The 14933-nt window shown below is 38.2% G+C and overlaps 1 protein-coding gene across 1 annotated transcript in view; it reads left to right on the forward strand.

Moving 5' to 3' along the window:
- USH2A (usherin) overlaps positions 1–14933 on the forward strand; it is a 390408-nt gene that overhangs the window by 310533 nt on the left and 64942 nt on the right. The window contains exons 53-57 of the mRNA XM_056357449.1: positions 517–671; positions 2463–2661; positions 9222–9329; positions 9875–10058; positions 10771–10928. Coding sequence (XP_056213424.1) covers positions 517–671; positions 2463–2661; positions 9222–9329; positions 9875–10058; positions 10771–10928 — 804 coding nt within the window. The remainder of the gene's footprint in view (positions 1–516; positions 672–2462; positions 2662–9221; positions 9330–9874; positions 10059–10770; positions 10929–14933) is intronic.

Consider the following 14933-nt stretch of genomic DNA (forward strand, 5'->3'; position numbering starts at 1 on the left):
CACTGACACTGAAATATAGGTATTCTTAAACTCTGCGAGAAGAATTTTCTCTAGGTCGATATAGTTTTCTTTCCAATTAAAAGTAGTCTAACTTCACAGAAGACAATTTAGTATGTCTCTAAGAAGTGCCCAGAAGCCTCTTTTGAGAACAGTTGTAATAATAAGTGGCAAATTTGATCAGAAAAATCACAGTCATGTTACAAAGTATTTGGGGATTTGGAGGTGGGGGTGGTGATGCTCATGTTTCTTTCAGGAAATCTTGCTTATGATCTTCAAACAGTGAGAAAACTTGGAAGAACTCGCTTAATAAAAATTGAGATCTACTAGAAAGTTGATGTGGAGGCTGAGGAAAGTAGCTGGTAATTGACATTAGCAATTTACGCAGGATGATTGTCTGTTACAGTGGTCACCTGGAGATTTCATGTAATATTTCCCATGTGCAGAGTAGCTTATTATGGTATACCATCACACAGGATTTCTCAGCTAGTAAAAGAGTAAACTTCCTTTCTGCAACAGGTCTTATTATTCACTATATCATTCTCCGAAATGGAATTGAGCATTTTAGAGGAACAGAAATGAGCTTCACAGACACGAGTGGTGTCCGGCCATACCAAGAATATTCCTACCAGCTGCGAGCCTGCACTGTTGCTGGATGCACAGACAGCAGCAAGGTTAGTGAACTGGTCTTTATGGAACTGGTGCCAGAAATTTATCAGCCAGTGTGGTAACATAAAAATGCTTTTGGAAAGGTGTAATTTGAAGACATGTTGATTATTGAGTGAGTAAGTGAAAAACATCAATAATCTTATTTGGATTCAACTACCAGCGGGTGATTATTTGGAACACAAAGGTTGGTACAAGCAAGAGGAAGAAGAAAGCACTATCTCAGTCTTGGCAAAGCTGAAATTGCACTGTAGGAACTGATATTTGTTAAAAAGAAAGCTGTACGTGATAGAATAGAGTAAGGAATATTAAAATGCACTTTCTCTAAGCCTTGAAATTAAATCTTTGCTTCTCACTAGGAGGTCTGTAGCCTCTTCTTCCTTGGTGTTTTAGTTTATCTGCTTTAGCTCTAGTCTATCAATTTGTTCAACAACCTTCTTATTCTGAGCCTCCTTCCACTATATTACCCTTCACTGGCTTTCCATGTCTGCACCTGCTTCAGGCTTTACACTTGCTTTGTGTACAACCTGCCTCTGCTTCAGTTTTAAGCAAACAGAATCGCTTCCCTCCCTTTGCCACTGCTTCATTGTCTTTCGTATTGCTTTGAAGCACAGATGTCTTTTACTAGCACTACTATTTAACCAGCTAGTTTCTATTCTGCAAAGTACCTGCCTTATTCAACATTTGGAAAAACTATTTCTTAAGTGACCTCTTTTTCACAGTAATATCCTTGCCTCTAAGAAAATGAATGTCTAGAACTGCAAGCGTAAGATCTGTGGGGCAGAGGTGGGAAATAATGATTGTGCTTTGTAATTAAAGTATCTGTGGGATTTAAAAGTTGGATTTTTTTTCCAGGGCTTTAACTGTTTTTCTTATTAGCACAAATCTAAGTCAGAACTATAAGAAAAGAAACACAGATGCAGAGGAATGGACATCGGTGCATAGTCCTCTACCTGCACACACAGCTGTGGTCTGGAAGCTACGTAGGCACAGTTGCTGCAACCCTTGGTCTGAGCTAATAAATTCTGCTTATTTCACTGGCCTGTAATTAAGGAGTTTACTGTTGCAAACACTGAAGTCTGCAAGTAGGGACTGATTCCACCAAATGCACTAAGACAATATATTATAGAGGGCACATTTTATATTTACAGCATAATATAAATACTTTATGGTGGTAATAACAGAAAAAGAAAAGTGGTTCTCAAAAAGAAAAAGGTCTGACTCACTTATTAAACCAGTGTAATTTCGAAAGGTCTCTGTAGGAGATGGTAGAGATGTGTCAATAGAAAATTGGCTTTTTCCCTTTTCTTCTTTTTTAGCGGAAAGAGCTTAACAAGTGCAAAGTAATTCTAGCTTTAAAAATCTTTGGTTTCCTTACAAAAATATGGAGTTGCAAATAACTACAATAGAGTTCAGATTGCATGGGATATATGGAGGCTTAGCCCCATGTTTACGGGTGCTTAAAATATATGAAATCAGGCAGTTAAAATGCAGAGACACTGACAAACCATATGGAAGAGAGTTATCAAGAGTTTTCAAGCAATACAGTTTTTGTTGTTTCACCCTGTGTAGCTAAAACATGGTGAACCTGTTGTGATAAATTGTAGACATAGACTTATGTAATGTATTCAAGGTCAGATTTCATTGTGAAAAAGGAGGAAAAAAGTAACTAGTTCTGCAGACCCTTGGTAATGATATGCCAGCACAAACAACATTTTAAAACAAAAGTGACATTCTCATTGATCATGGTATCTAGTGTACTATTACATTAAATTGCTGTTTAATTCATATGTCTTCAGGTAGTTGCAGTCACTGTCCAAGGAGTCCCAGAGAGCGTTCAGCCACCAGAAGTCAGTGCTTTGAACTCAACAGCATTACATTTAAGCTGGATTGCACCCAAGAAACCAAATGGTGTCATCAGAGAGTACCAGATCAGTCAAGTAGGGAAAGGACTTATATACACGGATGCTGGAAGCAGAATGCAGCACACAGTATCAGGTAAGGAGGCAGAGCTCTCTGAGAGGCTAATGTCCTGTCCTTAAGACAGACGACAGTATTAATATATTAAAAATGCTACTTGTCAGTAACTTTTAAATCCCCAGTACTGCACACTTTAGAATGCTTTATCATACTTTACGTATCTTGAATCCACTTTTTTCAATCTCTTATTTCTGGCTGCTGTTTGTTAAAATATTAATAGATTTAATTTCAAAATTTTAAAATAAATCTGTCCAGCTCAATTCAAGATGCAGGCATTGTGGTGTTCTCGAGGTCCCAGATATTCTGTGTAGGCTTGCCATCCCTTCTGTGTATCTGAAAGAAGCTTTAGTCAAGGGATTTTGGGGGGAGGTTTGACTCGGACCACAAGTGTATTATTTTCACATATTCAATTTTTTGTTATATTTGAATGTTACACTGAAGCAAAGTTATTCTTAGACATGTTTCTGTTGAACACAAGACGGGAACATAAGCATTCTGGGGTATCTTTTTTCACTCTTTGGCCTCAGGTTGCTTATCAAATTCTTATATCTATGATTTTTAGGAACTCATCAATACGGGGTTTTTTTCTTCTTTTTTTCCATCTGAGTAGGAAAGGTAGAGATTCATGTGTTATACACACACCATATGATAGCAACCTAAGGAGTAGAAGCTGACTTAAAGCACATAAAACCTGTACAGTATATATGGCAAAGCACGAGTCCTGAGTCAGAGTGGTTCCCTTAAAAGAGTGTCCTTGCTGTAGTCACTCACAGAGGAGTAAAGGATTGCTCTTTCTCTTTGACAGTATCATGCTCAAGTGTGAAATTAATCAACTGTGTATTATGCCTGTCTCCATATCCAGTGCTTCTGGACATGAGATATTACTAGAGTGTGCCAGTTGGTGGTATGTGTTTTAGAATTGCTGGCGTAATTTTATACTGTAAAGAACACCTACCAACAAGGAATGGTTTCTCAAACCCATTGAAAAATACTCATGCTCCTACTTCCTTCCCAGAAGGCAGTTATTTTAATGCAAACAGTACTGGTTCTCTTACCAGTTGGAAGGGAAAGAAAATGAAATTCCCTTCAGAGAAACAAGGATCTTTTTTTCCTTTAGTGTACCTGTTCCATTCAGTAGCTGTACAATGCTGCCGTGTTAAGGCAGCAGTGAAATAAGTGATTGCTCCTCCTGACAGTCACAATCAAATCTTGTGCTGTTTTCTGCAGGAGCATCCTTGGGTAATAATGTGGAATTCGTGGCAGCGATTTAGCAATATGGATAATTATTGCTTTCTAAATTAAAAGAATAAGATAAAAAAATCAATTTATTTATACGTAATCCAAATGTTTGAACTGTTGTCTTATTTGCCATGGATGTTTTGTTTTTCCCCATCTTCCTTTTTTTACTTTTTTTTATTTCCCCAAAAAACCTGTCTGCTTTTCCCTGAGCAACAGTTGAACATTAATGAAGCTGTCGCATTAGTATTTCTTGAGACTTTGAATCTAGGGTCTTGCACATAACAGACGAGAAGGCTAGCACCTTGCCACTGCACCATTGTCTTGGTGCTTATTTTTAATTACATCAAAGCTTTGGAAACATGATCCCACAAATGTTTTGTGGGAATAGTGGTGAATGTGCTCATCATGTGAAATCCATAAATTGCTTATAATCCTCTCAAGATGTTAAAAAAAGCATTAAGTAATTGAAGACAGGAAGTCCTCAGTTAATTATTTAGAGGTGTTATCAATGCTTTAAGCAAACTGAAGCATTTTCTGCTATCTCACTGAGTTGAATGCCACTGGGACCTAGGGGCAGCAGCCATCATCTTCTCATATTCTCTAATGCAAACAGCACATGGCAGCTTGTCAATAAAAGACCTTTTTATATCATTTATTACTGAACACTTCCACTACCCTGTACAGAACAATTTGGATGACAGTTATGGCATTGTTTCACTTTGCGTTACTACTACTTTACAAATGGGCCTGCTAATGGTTTGCATGAGGGGCCAGGAAGAGGGTAAGACTGAAGAAAATAATTAGGGGAATTGTAAAAGAAAGCTAAGAGTGCCCTCTTCAGCAGCAGCAGCAGGTGGGTTTATCACAAAGGTTCTTCTCAGGTCCCCCTTTTAATTACACTGAATATAATATTCCGAGTAAGAGGTTTTATTGAGAATTTGTAGGAACAATCGTCTTTAGGTAAAAGTCAAGGAAGATCATTGATGCTTTTTTTTTTTTTTTTAGTAAAAGAAACAATATTAATAAATACTTTATGACTGAACCATTTGGAATTCTTTCATCCTAACATATTCTCCGTTTCAGGGGAGTGAAAACCGAAGAGATACAGGAATGTTGTCACTGGTCAACTCTGTCTCCATGCAGCACTGAATCATTAGTAATATTTATCTAGAAGAAATTCTTTGGGGTGGAGGGGTTGTGTGAGGCTGTGGTCAGCAATCTGACATCCTCCTGTGTAAAATTCCCATGGCAGGGCCCAGGAGCATTATCCTGGGAGCTAATTACTGACCTTGCTGGAGCCATACCCGCAAATGGAGACAAACAGAAACAGAAAGAATTGATTTGGCTAATAGAACAATGCATTCTTAAAAACCCACTTGTTTACAGCCTTTTGACAAATGGCAAATGCTGCAATAACAAAATAGACTGCTAAGTTAAAAAAAAAAATAAAAAATTAAAAAAAACCCCACAATAATAGACCGAAAAAGAAAAGAAGTATCCTCTAGAGAACAATCAAGTAGAGAAATTGGAAAAGCAAAATGCTGCTTATGTTTCAAGATTATCTTACTGGTTATTTTTATTATTAATCACATACATAGATTTGCACGGAGCTTTCCAAAGCATGCATAAGACAAGGAGTTTAATGCAAAGCTTTAATAATCTAGGTAAAAATCTGCTGTGACTGCTCCATGTATGACTAGAGGTTTCAGGTATCAGAATTTCACCAATAAATTTAGTGAAACCATGTGCTCCTTTTTTAATGCTCATTTTTCTCTTTAAAGTGTAGTTGTAAATGAGTATTGCTTTATTATGCATGTTTCCTTTAAAAGTGAACATGACTCCCTTTAGGGGAATTCAAGTAATTTGTTGCCACAGTAATCTTTTCTATCCTGAAATGTTAAATACTTGGCTTTCCTCCATGCCTTTGCCTCTCTCTAGCCTGCAACTGTCATTTTCTCCCTTCTTACTTTTATACACACTGTTCAGACCGTACAACTCCCTGACACGAGGCTGTGGGCTGGTGTGGGTCGGTCTCTTCTCCCAAGTAACAAGCAACGGGACAAATGGAGATGGCCTCAAGTCGTGCCAGGGGAGGCTTAGATTGGATATTAGGAAGCATTGAAACAGGCTGCCCAGGGAGGTGGTGGAGTCACCATCCCCAGGGGCATTTAGAAGATGTGTAGATGTTGCACTTAGGGACATGGTTTAATGGTGGACTTGGCAGTACTAGATTAATGGTGGGACTCTGTGATCTTAAAGGTCTTTTCCAACTTAAATGATTCTATAATTTGGTTACAGCCAGGGCTGTCCCTCTGAGTCGTCTCTTTCTTTTCTCTCCTTCATGTCTTGTTCAATTCATTAAGCAGCCTGCATGTCTTCCATTCAGTGTTTTACCTTTCTAAATAATTGTTGCTTATTCTTTCTCTCTATTTTTCTAATATATTTTAATTAAAATGTCTTCATACTGGCTATAAGCAAGGATTTGTTTACAAACAAAGATCTTGCCTGGACTTCTTTTCTTGTCACAGAATTGCATTGTAATTGGAGTAATTACAGCTAGGTGCATGAGCTACATCAAAACTACGTGATTAAGGTCACAAAGCCACACACTTAAAAATTGACTTGTATAATATGCATGAATTGACCTGTATAATCCTAATTCAGCCTCTTTCACACAAGCAGTCTGCATTACACGGTAGTGTAGTCATGCATTTGTACGTAGGGTTACTGCCTCATTCAGGCTACAAGCTATGCAGGGGAAGAGTAAAATGGATAAAAAAGAAAAAGAAGAGGCTCCTGTATGTAGGATTGATGCCTCAGCTTCTGCTCTCAGCTTTTTCTGTGTTTGGTAGGTGTATTCCTTCTCAAAATCTCAGTGTAGATGGGCCTATTTCCACTCCGCATGTGCCCAGAGCTAAATTTCCTTTCTGCTCAGCAGAAGCCAGGGGGGCACAAGCCCAAAGTTTTGTGTGAATGCAGAGCACAGCGAGGGAGGCGAGAAGGATGGTGCGAAGCCAGAGAGCTAAAATGTGGGTTGCTGAGGGGCTGGCAGCATCGCCCACTGAAGGGAAGGAAGAAGGGGCAGCATCCCGGGAGATGGGCCGCTGGCAGCACGCAGGGTGGCCTCGCTGCTGCAGCACGCTCCCACGTCAGCTCCCTGCCACTGCTGCCAGCCTCTCCTGGGCTTCCCCCAGCCCTGCTCGCAGGCCTGGGACTCCAGCCCAGCCCAGGACCTCAGCCTGGGACCCTGTCCCGGTCCAGCCTGCTGCCCTCAGTCCCTGCTCGCAGCTGTGAGGAGAGACCGTCACATCAAGGCAGTTGGCTTCTGTTGTCCCGGGCTTTCACAGCAGCTCAGGCTGCAGTACTGAGGAATGCACATCGCAAGCTTTCACAGCTTGACACAACCATGTCTTCATTTTCCTGGCACCCCACCTGAGACCTGAGGCCTGAATTTTGTCCAGCTGAAGGCACCAGTTATGCTTAGATATATAAAGTTTTCCCTAACACCAGGTCCTCTGGCAGCCAGGTCCCCACCATCCTAAATGGCCTCCTGGCAAGTCCAAGGAGATTTTAGTTTCTCTCAGTCTTTTTGAACCAGCATCCTGTTTCTGAGAGAGATAAATCTATCTTTCTTATATATATTATTATTCTGGTACTGTATTAAGCCATTTGCAATGCTGAGATGATTGGTGTTAGTAAAGCAACTGTATGCTCTAGGGGTGGACACCACAAAAAAATCTGTGTACAGTTGGGCAGACCAGAGACCACACGTTGGGGGGAATTTTGGATAGGACTGTGCCACAGAGCCTCTATGCAGAAGGTGTGATCTGTATCCTACAATGTCCTAATGCTGGGATTTCCTAGTTTATGAGTGTTCAGTTTTGCAATCTTAGCATTTTCAGAGCTTTTGTGTATAATTTGCTGCTTGTTGTTGTGCTGTTTGATCCCTTTACATTCAGGAACCTTGTTTTAACGTGTTACGAGATGTTAACAAGAGGGTCCTTGAAAGCATGTGAGGGAAAGGTTTTCAGTGTCTGACAGTAACATTTTTAAGATCAACTTTAAGAAATACCCAAACAAGTAGTTTAGCGAAGACCCTGTAACCTGCGCTGGACCATGCTCTGTGAGAAGTCTGATCAGCAGTTAAAGCTGAACTCTGAGATGTTCCAAAATAGGCTTGCAGACATCTGCATCTTTAATGATTTAACTGTAAGAAGCCTTTAATAGGTGTGCAGAAATGGCTATTTTAAAAGCTTCGTTTCTTAGCAAAATTTTAGATGCAATTTCATGAGGAGCCCTAAAGTCAAACTCTTAAGCTGCAGACACCTTGATGTCAAATCTGAAGTCATTGACACACAGCACAAGGATGTTTGAAATTTTCCAAGGAAAGGTCAATGTATTCTCTTTTAGTCTCATTCAAGGAAGTCCAGCATAGAAAGTTTGAGCTGAAAAAAGTTCTTAAAATATTACAAGTAACTAAAATTAATATGCTGTAATGGGGAGGGCTTGGTTGTCAGTCCTGCTTCTAACTGCTTGTAGCATTTATAGTAAATTTTGTAACAAATACGGTAAAATAGGAGTAAAAAATGAACAAATAGAAGTTGGGAAGGGGGCAGGAAGAGAGTATCTTTGGACTTGTCTGCAATATAGTAGAAAATTTCATGTTCAAGTTAAGAGTATTTTATCTTTTCTTATTGTTGCAAATATGTTTGTAATAAATTTTCAAAACATTACAGGCTCTTCAGCTTTTCAAGTCCAAAGCTCTAAGGAGTGACACTTTTAAGTGCTTATTTGTTGGAAAACTTTGGACTTCTGTGGTCATTACCAGTGATGGAGATTCTATCTGTGTCAAGAACGTTTAGGCGCTTTCCAGTTAATTTTTAACCATTTTGTACAGGCAGAAACATAGGTTAAAAAACCCAATGAAACAACAAAAAAAAACCCAAAAACAAAACAAAAGCTTGGAGACTGGGTAAATTTTCAACAGTAATCTGGGCTGAGATCTGCACTGTTATTACTACACTGCAAGTGCCATCTAAGTTAATTGCTTTGACGCTAATTCAGGTATGTCTATATGAGGGGCTTCCATAGATCCATTGCAGCATAGATATGCATGCAATCTAAATTGATTTGACAGTTCTTTTAAACTAATAGAGGATATATGTCTAAAATAGCAAGAATTCACCATTTTAATATTATTCAGATGTAAAATCAAAATAGCGCATATGCCAAAAATATAAAAAAGTTAACTGTAAGTCCAGTAACTCTCTATGTAGTGATACAATTCATGGGGTGCCTGATGTCAGCGTTTTGGTCTAACCTCCGTTTGCTCTTTCTAGGTCTGCAGCCGTACAGTAATTACAGCTTCATACTTACTGCATGCACATCTGCTGGATGTGCTTCTAGCCAACCACATTCAGGTCAAACTTTACAAGCTGCTCCTCATGGTAAGGGAAAAAGACATTTTTATAGAACAGCAAAGGGATAGTCATATGGGCTTGTATTTTCTGATGGTTGAACAAGGTGCAAAACTCCACTGTCATCCATCAAGCTATCATGTATAAATTCATACAAGAGAATCTGTCTCTTTTGGAATATTTGTATCTTAATGCACACTTTATACTGACTGCCTGGCACTGCATTTCTGCTTTCTTTTTGCGACAATTTCCCCAAGTTCGTCTTTAAGTTAGCAAGGTTAGGATTAGTTAGTGGATGTGTATTTTTTTAAAGCACAAATAAATATGCAGAGACAACTGGGCGTATAAAGGCTGAAGCCTTTGGTCTTGTTCTCCATTAATCTCTACCTTGTCCAGTTGGTTGCATCTGATATGGGATAAATACAGAAAGTGTGTTAAATTCTGTCATTCTCTCTGGCAATGTTTTACGCTTTCATTACACTGCTGAAAGCAACAGCTCAAACTGTGGGAAAGGAAAAAAATCACCTTTGTGTTTCTCTCATAAAATTAAATTAGTGTCATTGTGATGTTAATAGGGGTATGGCCAAAACCTCATCATATCACAGTCAGCTCAACAGAAGTGGAAATCTACTGGAATGAACCAAAGAAACCCAATGGACTCATTACTCAGTATCGATTACTTCGTGATGGAGAACAGATTTTTCTGGGTGGCAGTACAGACCAAAATTTCACAGATGTTAACCTGCAGCCTAACACTAGGTAAGGCATGTTAAAGAGCTCTGGTAATATGTGAAAGGTGTTCAAAAATATAAGTACATGTGTTTGTGAAATGTACAAAATGTAAGTTGCTTCTTTAAAAAAAGAAAAATCTCTTACAAAATTACTTAATTACTAAAAAATCAGTAGAGTGGAGGCTTCCAAATGTTGGGAACCCTCAGTCAAAGGACTTCTCTTTTTTTTTTTTTTTTTTTTTTTTTTTTTCCTTTTCTGAGAATAGGTCATTCTGATTCAAAGAGAAGGAAGCTTTTTTTTTTTTTTCCTTGGGTGATTGTTGGTAGCTCATTGGTTGTTTTTTCCCCTCATGGAATATATTTAGAAAAATGTAAGTCTTCATATGGCAGACAGCACTGCACATGTTTTATAATGTTTTTGTGAATATTGACCATACAGGCTCAAAAGTAGAAGTTGCTGGTATTTTTAGAGAGGCCATTCTGAAATTGGTTTTGACACTTTGAGTCAATACTTCTCTCTCATGTATGCTTTTGTGAATTTTAGTATTAAAATTACGATGATGATGACTTACTTTTCTCACAATAAGAAAAATTAAAGGTGAAAATCTTCAGTAATGCAATATTTGTATATTCTTTGTATAGTCTATTCACTTTAAATTATAGAAAATGGAAATGTTCTATTACTGATATGCCTAAAGCTTCTAACCGTAGTGTCTGCTGATCTTTTTTTGTTTGCGCAGATATGTTTACCAGCTGGAAGCCAGCACTTGGGGCGGCAGCAACACTAGTGATAAATATATTATACAAACACCAGTAGGAACACCAGAGAAAATTCATGTCCCATATAATGTCACAGTAATTGATGCATATTCTATATTTCTAGCTTGGGATGTGCCAGGTAAAAATGTATTTCTATGTAGTACTTTGTTGCAAAATGAAAGGATGGAAAAATTAGTATGTTCAGGCAGGCAGCTGAATCATTTTGAAATTTTTATTCTTCGTATTTGGTTTTAGTGTTTGTGTGATTTAAATAACCAGGGTCTAAAGCTGCTGTTTCCTAGAGACGTATTATTTTAATAATATTGACCTATATACTTGATGTGGGTTTTGTGAGGATTAGCTGATCAAAAATCCGTATGTTAATTTGATCTTGTAAACTATTATTGAGTGCATGTATTAAGGGAAAAAAAAACCCAACAAAACAATTACACAAGTTTTCCCTTCTGTTAAGACTAACCTGAGTTATTGACAGGGAAACCTGCCAACCTGTTGGGTTGGTGAAGTCTTGATAGCTATTCCAGCAATTAAAATGTCTAGTTGTCCTGCGGGTATGTAATGTTGAGCTCCTTTAACAAAAAGTGTAAGAGTGTGACACAGAGATCCTGTGCTAGCCGTGACCTGACTGAGCACATTTTATTTGCCAGAGCATCATTGTATTATGTAGACATGCTACCTTGCAGGAGGGTGAGTCAGCAAAGGCCCAGAAATATTTTTCCTCTTATTACTCTTCTGAACATCACCAGGTTGTCTTGGCCTGCTACAGAGGTAGGCTAAGAAGGAATAATTGAATAATAGCATCTTTTTATATGAGAGACTGTACTCTGTCTCCTTAATATAGATCATACCTTAAGTGATTGGGGTACTTTACTGATGTTGTAAAAATGATATGTTGTAGTTATTGTGGGACAATGAGAGCATTGTAAATGAACAATTTTCTGTCTAGTGCAGTTTGCTTCCAGCAAGGTGTTTTCCAGTTTCTAAATATTGGTTTTTTCCAGTAAAAATTAGGTCAATTTTTTTTAGAAACTTCAGTTGTTTGCATATTGCAGTAACAACAGTATGTATTTTATCAGTGAACTCAGGGAAGTTTTTTGTCTCCTTTTCCTAATTATTTAAGATGTTCTTTCCTTGCATAGCAGGCACAGTAGAGTCAATTGTCATTAAAAATAAAGTCACCTAGAAAAAGTATTTTGCCTTCAAGGCTGGGATCGCAAGTATTGTGGCAGTGCTTAGCAGTGCTCACCCTACCCATTTAAGCAATGATTAATAAATCTATAATACCCTGAGCTGTCAATCTTTAGTTTTCAGAAGCACAAAATCCATTATAGAAATGCTATAATATATGAAAAAGATTAAAATCTTAAATTAAACTTTTCCCCCTACTTGCCTGAAAGGATTTAGAACCCAGCAGAAGGCAGGTGAATTCAAATGGCATATAATCTACAGTTGGCTTTATTGCAAAGTGACTCATGCTGTATTATAGTTTTGATAATAAAAATAATTTAAGGTACAAAATACTCAGCAACATTATAAATAGATTTAAAACATAAGAATATACTGGAAAAGTGTAGGTTTGTGAAGAGTGAGGTGTTTCCCAGAAAAGCTTGTCCTTGTTAGTCTAGACCATTTTCTTTTCCAGCTGCTCAAATTCTTGTTACTTGCAGTAGGTTACAAGCCTGCAAGGAGAGTCGGGCTCTGTGTAGGACTTTTGGTATTGTTCAATTAAGGTTGTGCATACAAAGGTTCACATATTCCTGAAACCACACGATCAAAGGGGTGAGGAAGAGGCTGGATATTATGGCTCTGTAGCGGATGCAGGGGTGGTGCATTCACACAGCTGTAAGAGTCATTCTCCTCGGCCACGGGAAGGCACATATCCTTTTTCCCAGGTACTGGGATGCACCTTGAACACTTACCTCACTTCCGTGATAACTGGTGACTCCTCTCTGCCTTGTCATCGTGGGGCCAGTTATTTAAGTTTCTAAGTACGAATAAGGGATTGTTTTTCATACAATGCCCCTGATGAGTAGACAGAAAAGCAAAACTTGCTGTTCCTTTTATGATAGGACCTCAGGGCCACCAGCTCATCTTACAGGAATGGGGGGTACTAACAGCAGAGAAATGTTACTAAACGCTACTAAAGGAAAGCCTGTGTGCAGGAACATAGGTATATGCAGAGGATAGGAAATTAATTTTTGACCCTTCATACTCCTGCTTCATTCTGAGACCTTTGTGCTTCTAGTGTTTTTTTCCCAAGGGAAAGGCTGTGGGCTATGCAGGTGGAAGTTTATTTGGGAGGTTCTGATCTTCTGGAATGGCATTCATCCTATTAACAGGTCCTATGCATGCAGATGTCTGGGGCCACATACATCCCCAGCTTGGTAGGATTAGCTTCAAGACACTACAACTTTTTATCTCATTTATGTCATTGTGCACCAAGTAATTTTTTTTCTGATCTGTTTTTCTCTGTGTATAAATCCTTGTGTCATAATAGGCTATATTGAGATAATGTAGGTTTCCCTTTTAAACCCAGAATGCAGCATTTATTATATGGGTTTTCAGGCTTGGCAGTCGTTCTTGGATGACAGAGTTCTTTTCATCGGTATAGTCTCCATGAAAAGAAGTGCTTTGTATTAGCCAAGTTGTGATGGGAGGGTAGTTGGTCATAGTGTCTTGTCTGTGGCTATCAGGGATGCTTTGGCATTCTATCTTCTTATCTGCAGTAATAAATTTGGATCAAATAATTGCCCTCAAGATTAATTATGGGCATAATATTACAGAGATCTTCCTTTTGGGTGGTTTTAATTATAAAGTTTCAACATCTGTAATGTGTCTAAATCGTATGACTTTACAGATATGTAGCATTTCAAAACTCCTGACTTAGCTAAATAGCAAGGTGGCCGAGTAGTGGTTAAAGTGACGGATTCAGAAAAAATATTTGACACACCTCACTCACTATGGAAAATAGGACTTTATTTTCTGAAATAGGTATCCCATTATCTTGTGTTGCATTGCTTCAGTGCACAGACCTCAAAGGTATGGTACATTTCACAGATACGCTACAGAAGGATATGTTACAATTATTATGGAACAACTATTAGTGCCATGGATAGAAGCAGAAAAGTTGAATGGAAAAAAACTCACCACATAATTCTCCTGAGGTATATCCATAAATGTTATTGATCGGTAGGCAGGTAGCCATCCTGTATTTCAACTCATTGACAACCCCACTGGTCCTTACTGGGGGCCTGATTCTTCTAGTACCCTCAGTTGCTGTTTGTGACATCAGAAAAAAAGCTGAACATGCTCAAAAGAGGATCCTGTCCTCTGCTTCTAGGTTAGGTGCTTCATACGCTAATGATCATACGAATTAAAATGTCTTCTTTCGTCACATAACACTCTACTTCATCTACCTCTGGGTTAGCTTATCAGTTAGAATGAAAGTATAACATGTGGGTTCCTACTTTATTCTTCTTAGGATCAAATTTGGTATTTGAATAACATTTATTTGTCTCAGCTTTGTCTCTTGGCTCCCCCAGCTAACCTGGTTTCTCCTTTATTGGTGAGCTAACAAATCGTTCTGACTTTTCTAAGCCAATGTTACATTTCCCCAGTTTTGTTCTCTCATTTAAATTATTGTTTGCTCCAAATCACTGTAGGACAAGCTTTTCAAGCTCATTGTCCAAAGTTCTGCATCTTGAAAGCAGTCAGCATCTCCAGCTGTTACTGTCTATGGAGTCTGGTTGGGAATACTTGAAACAACCAGAATGAGAAATCTGGATATTTGAAGCTTAATGTAAATACTTAATCTCAGTAAGCCAAATATATTGTTTTATTTTGTGAAGCTAAGTATTAAAATATAAATTTACTCTTACTTGTTTTTAAATAAAAGATGTGAGATTCTTATCTTACTATTTGTTTACTATAAGTGACACAGTTCAACTGTTTTGCTTTAATTGTGATTTGGTTTCACATCATATTAAATAATTTTTCAGCGGTTGACTTCAAACAGATTCTTGGTGACCAGCCTGTAAAACAGACTGTGGCTTTTTTCCCCTAATTCTAAGTATCTTGTGCTGCAAAATCTATTTGTGACCTACCCTAGTTTTGAAGTACACAGAGC

This window comes from Falco biarmicus, chromosome 12 (assembly GCF_023638135.1).
Source record: "Falco biarmicus isolate bFalBia1 chromosome 12, bFalBia1.pri, whole genome shotgun sequence".
In the NCBI taxonomy this organism is placed as follows: Eukaryota; Metazoa; Chordata; class Aves; order Falconiformes; family Falconidae; genus Falco; species Falco biarmicus.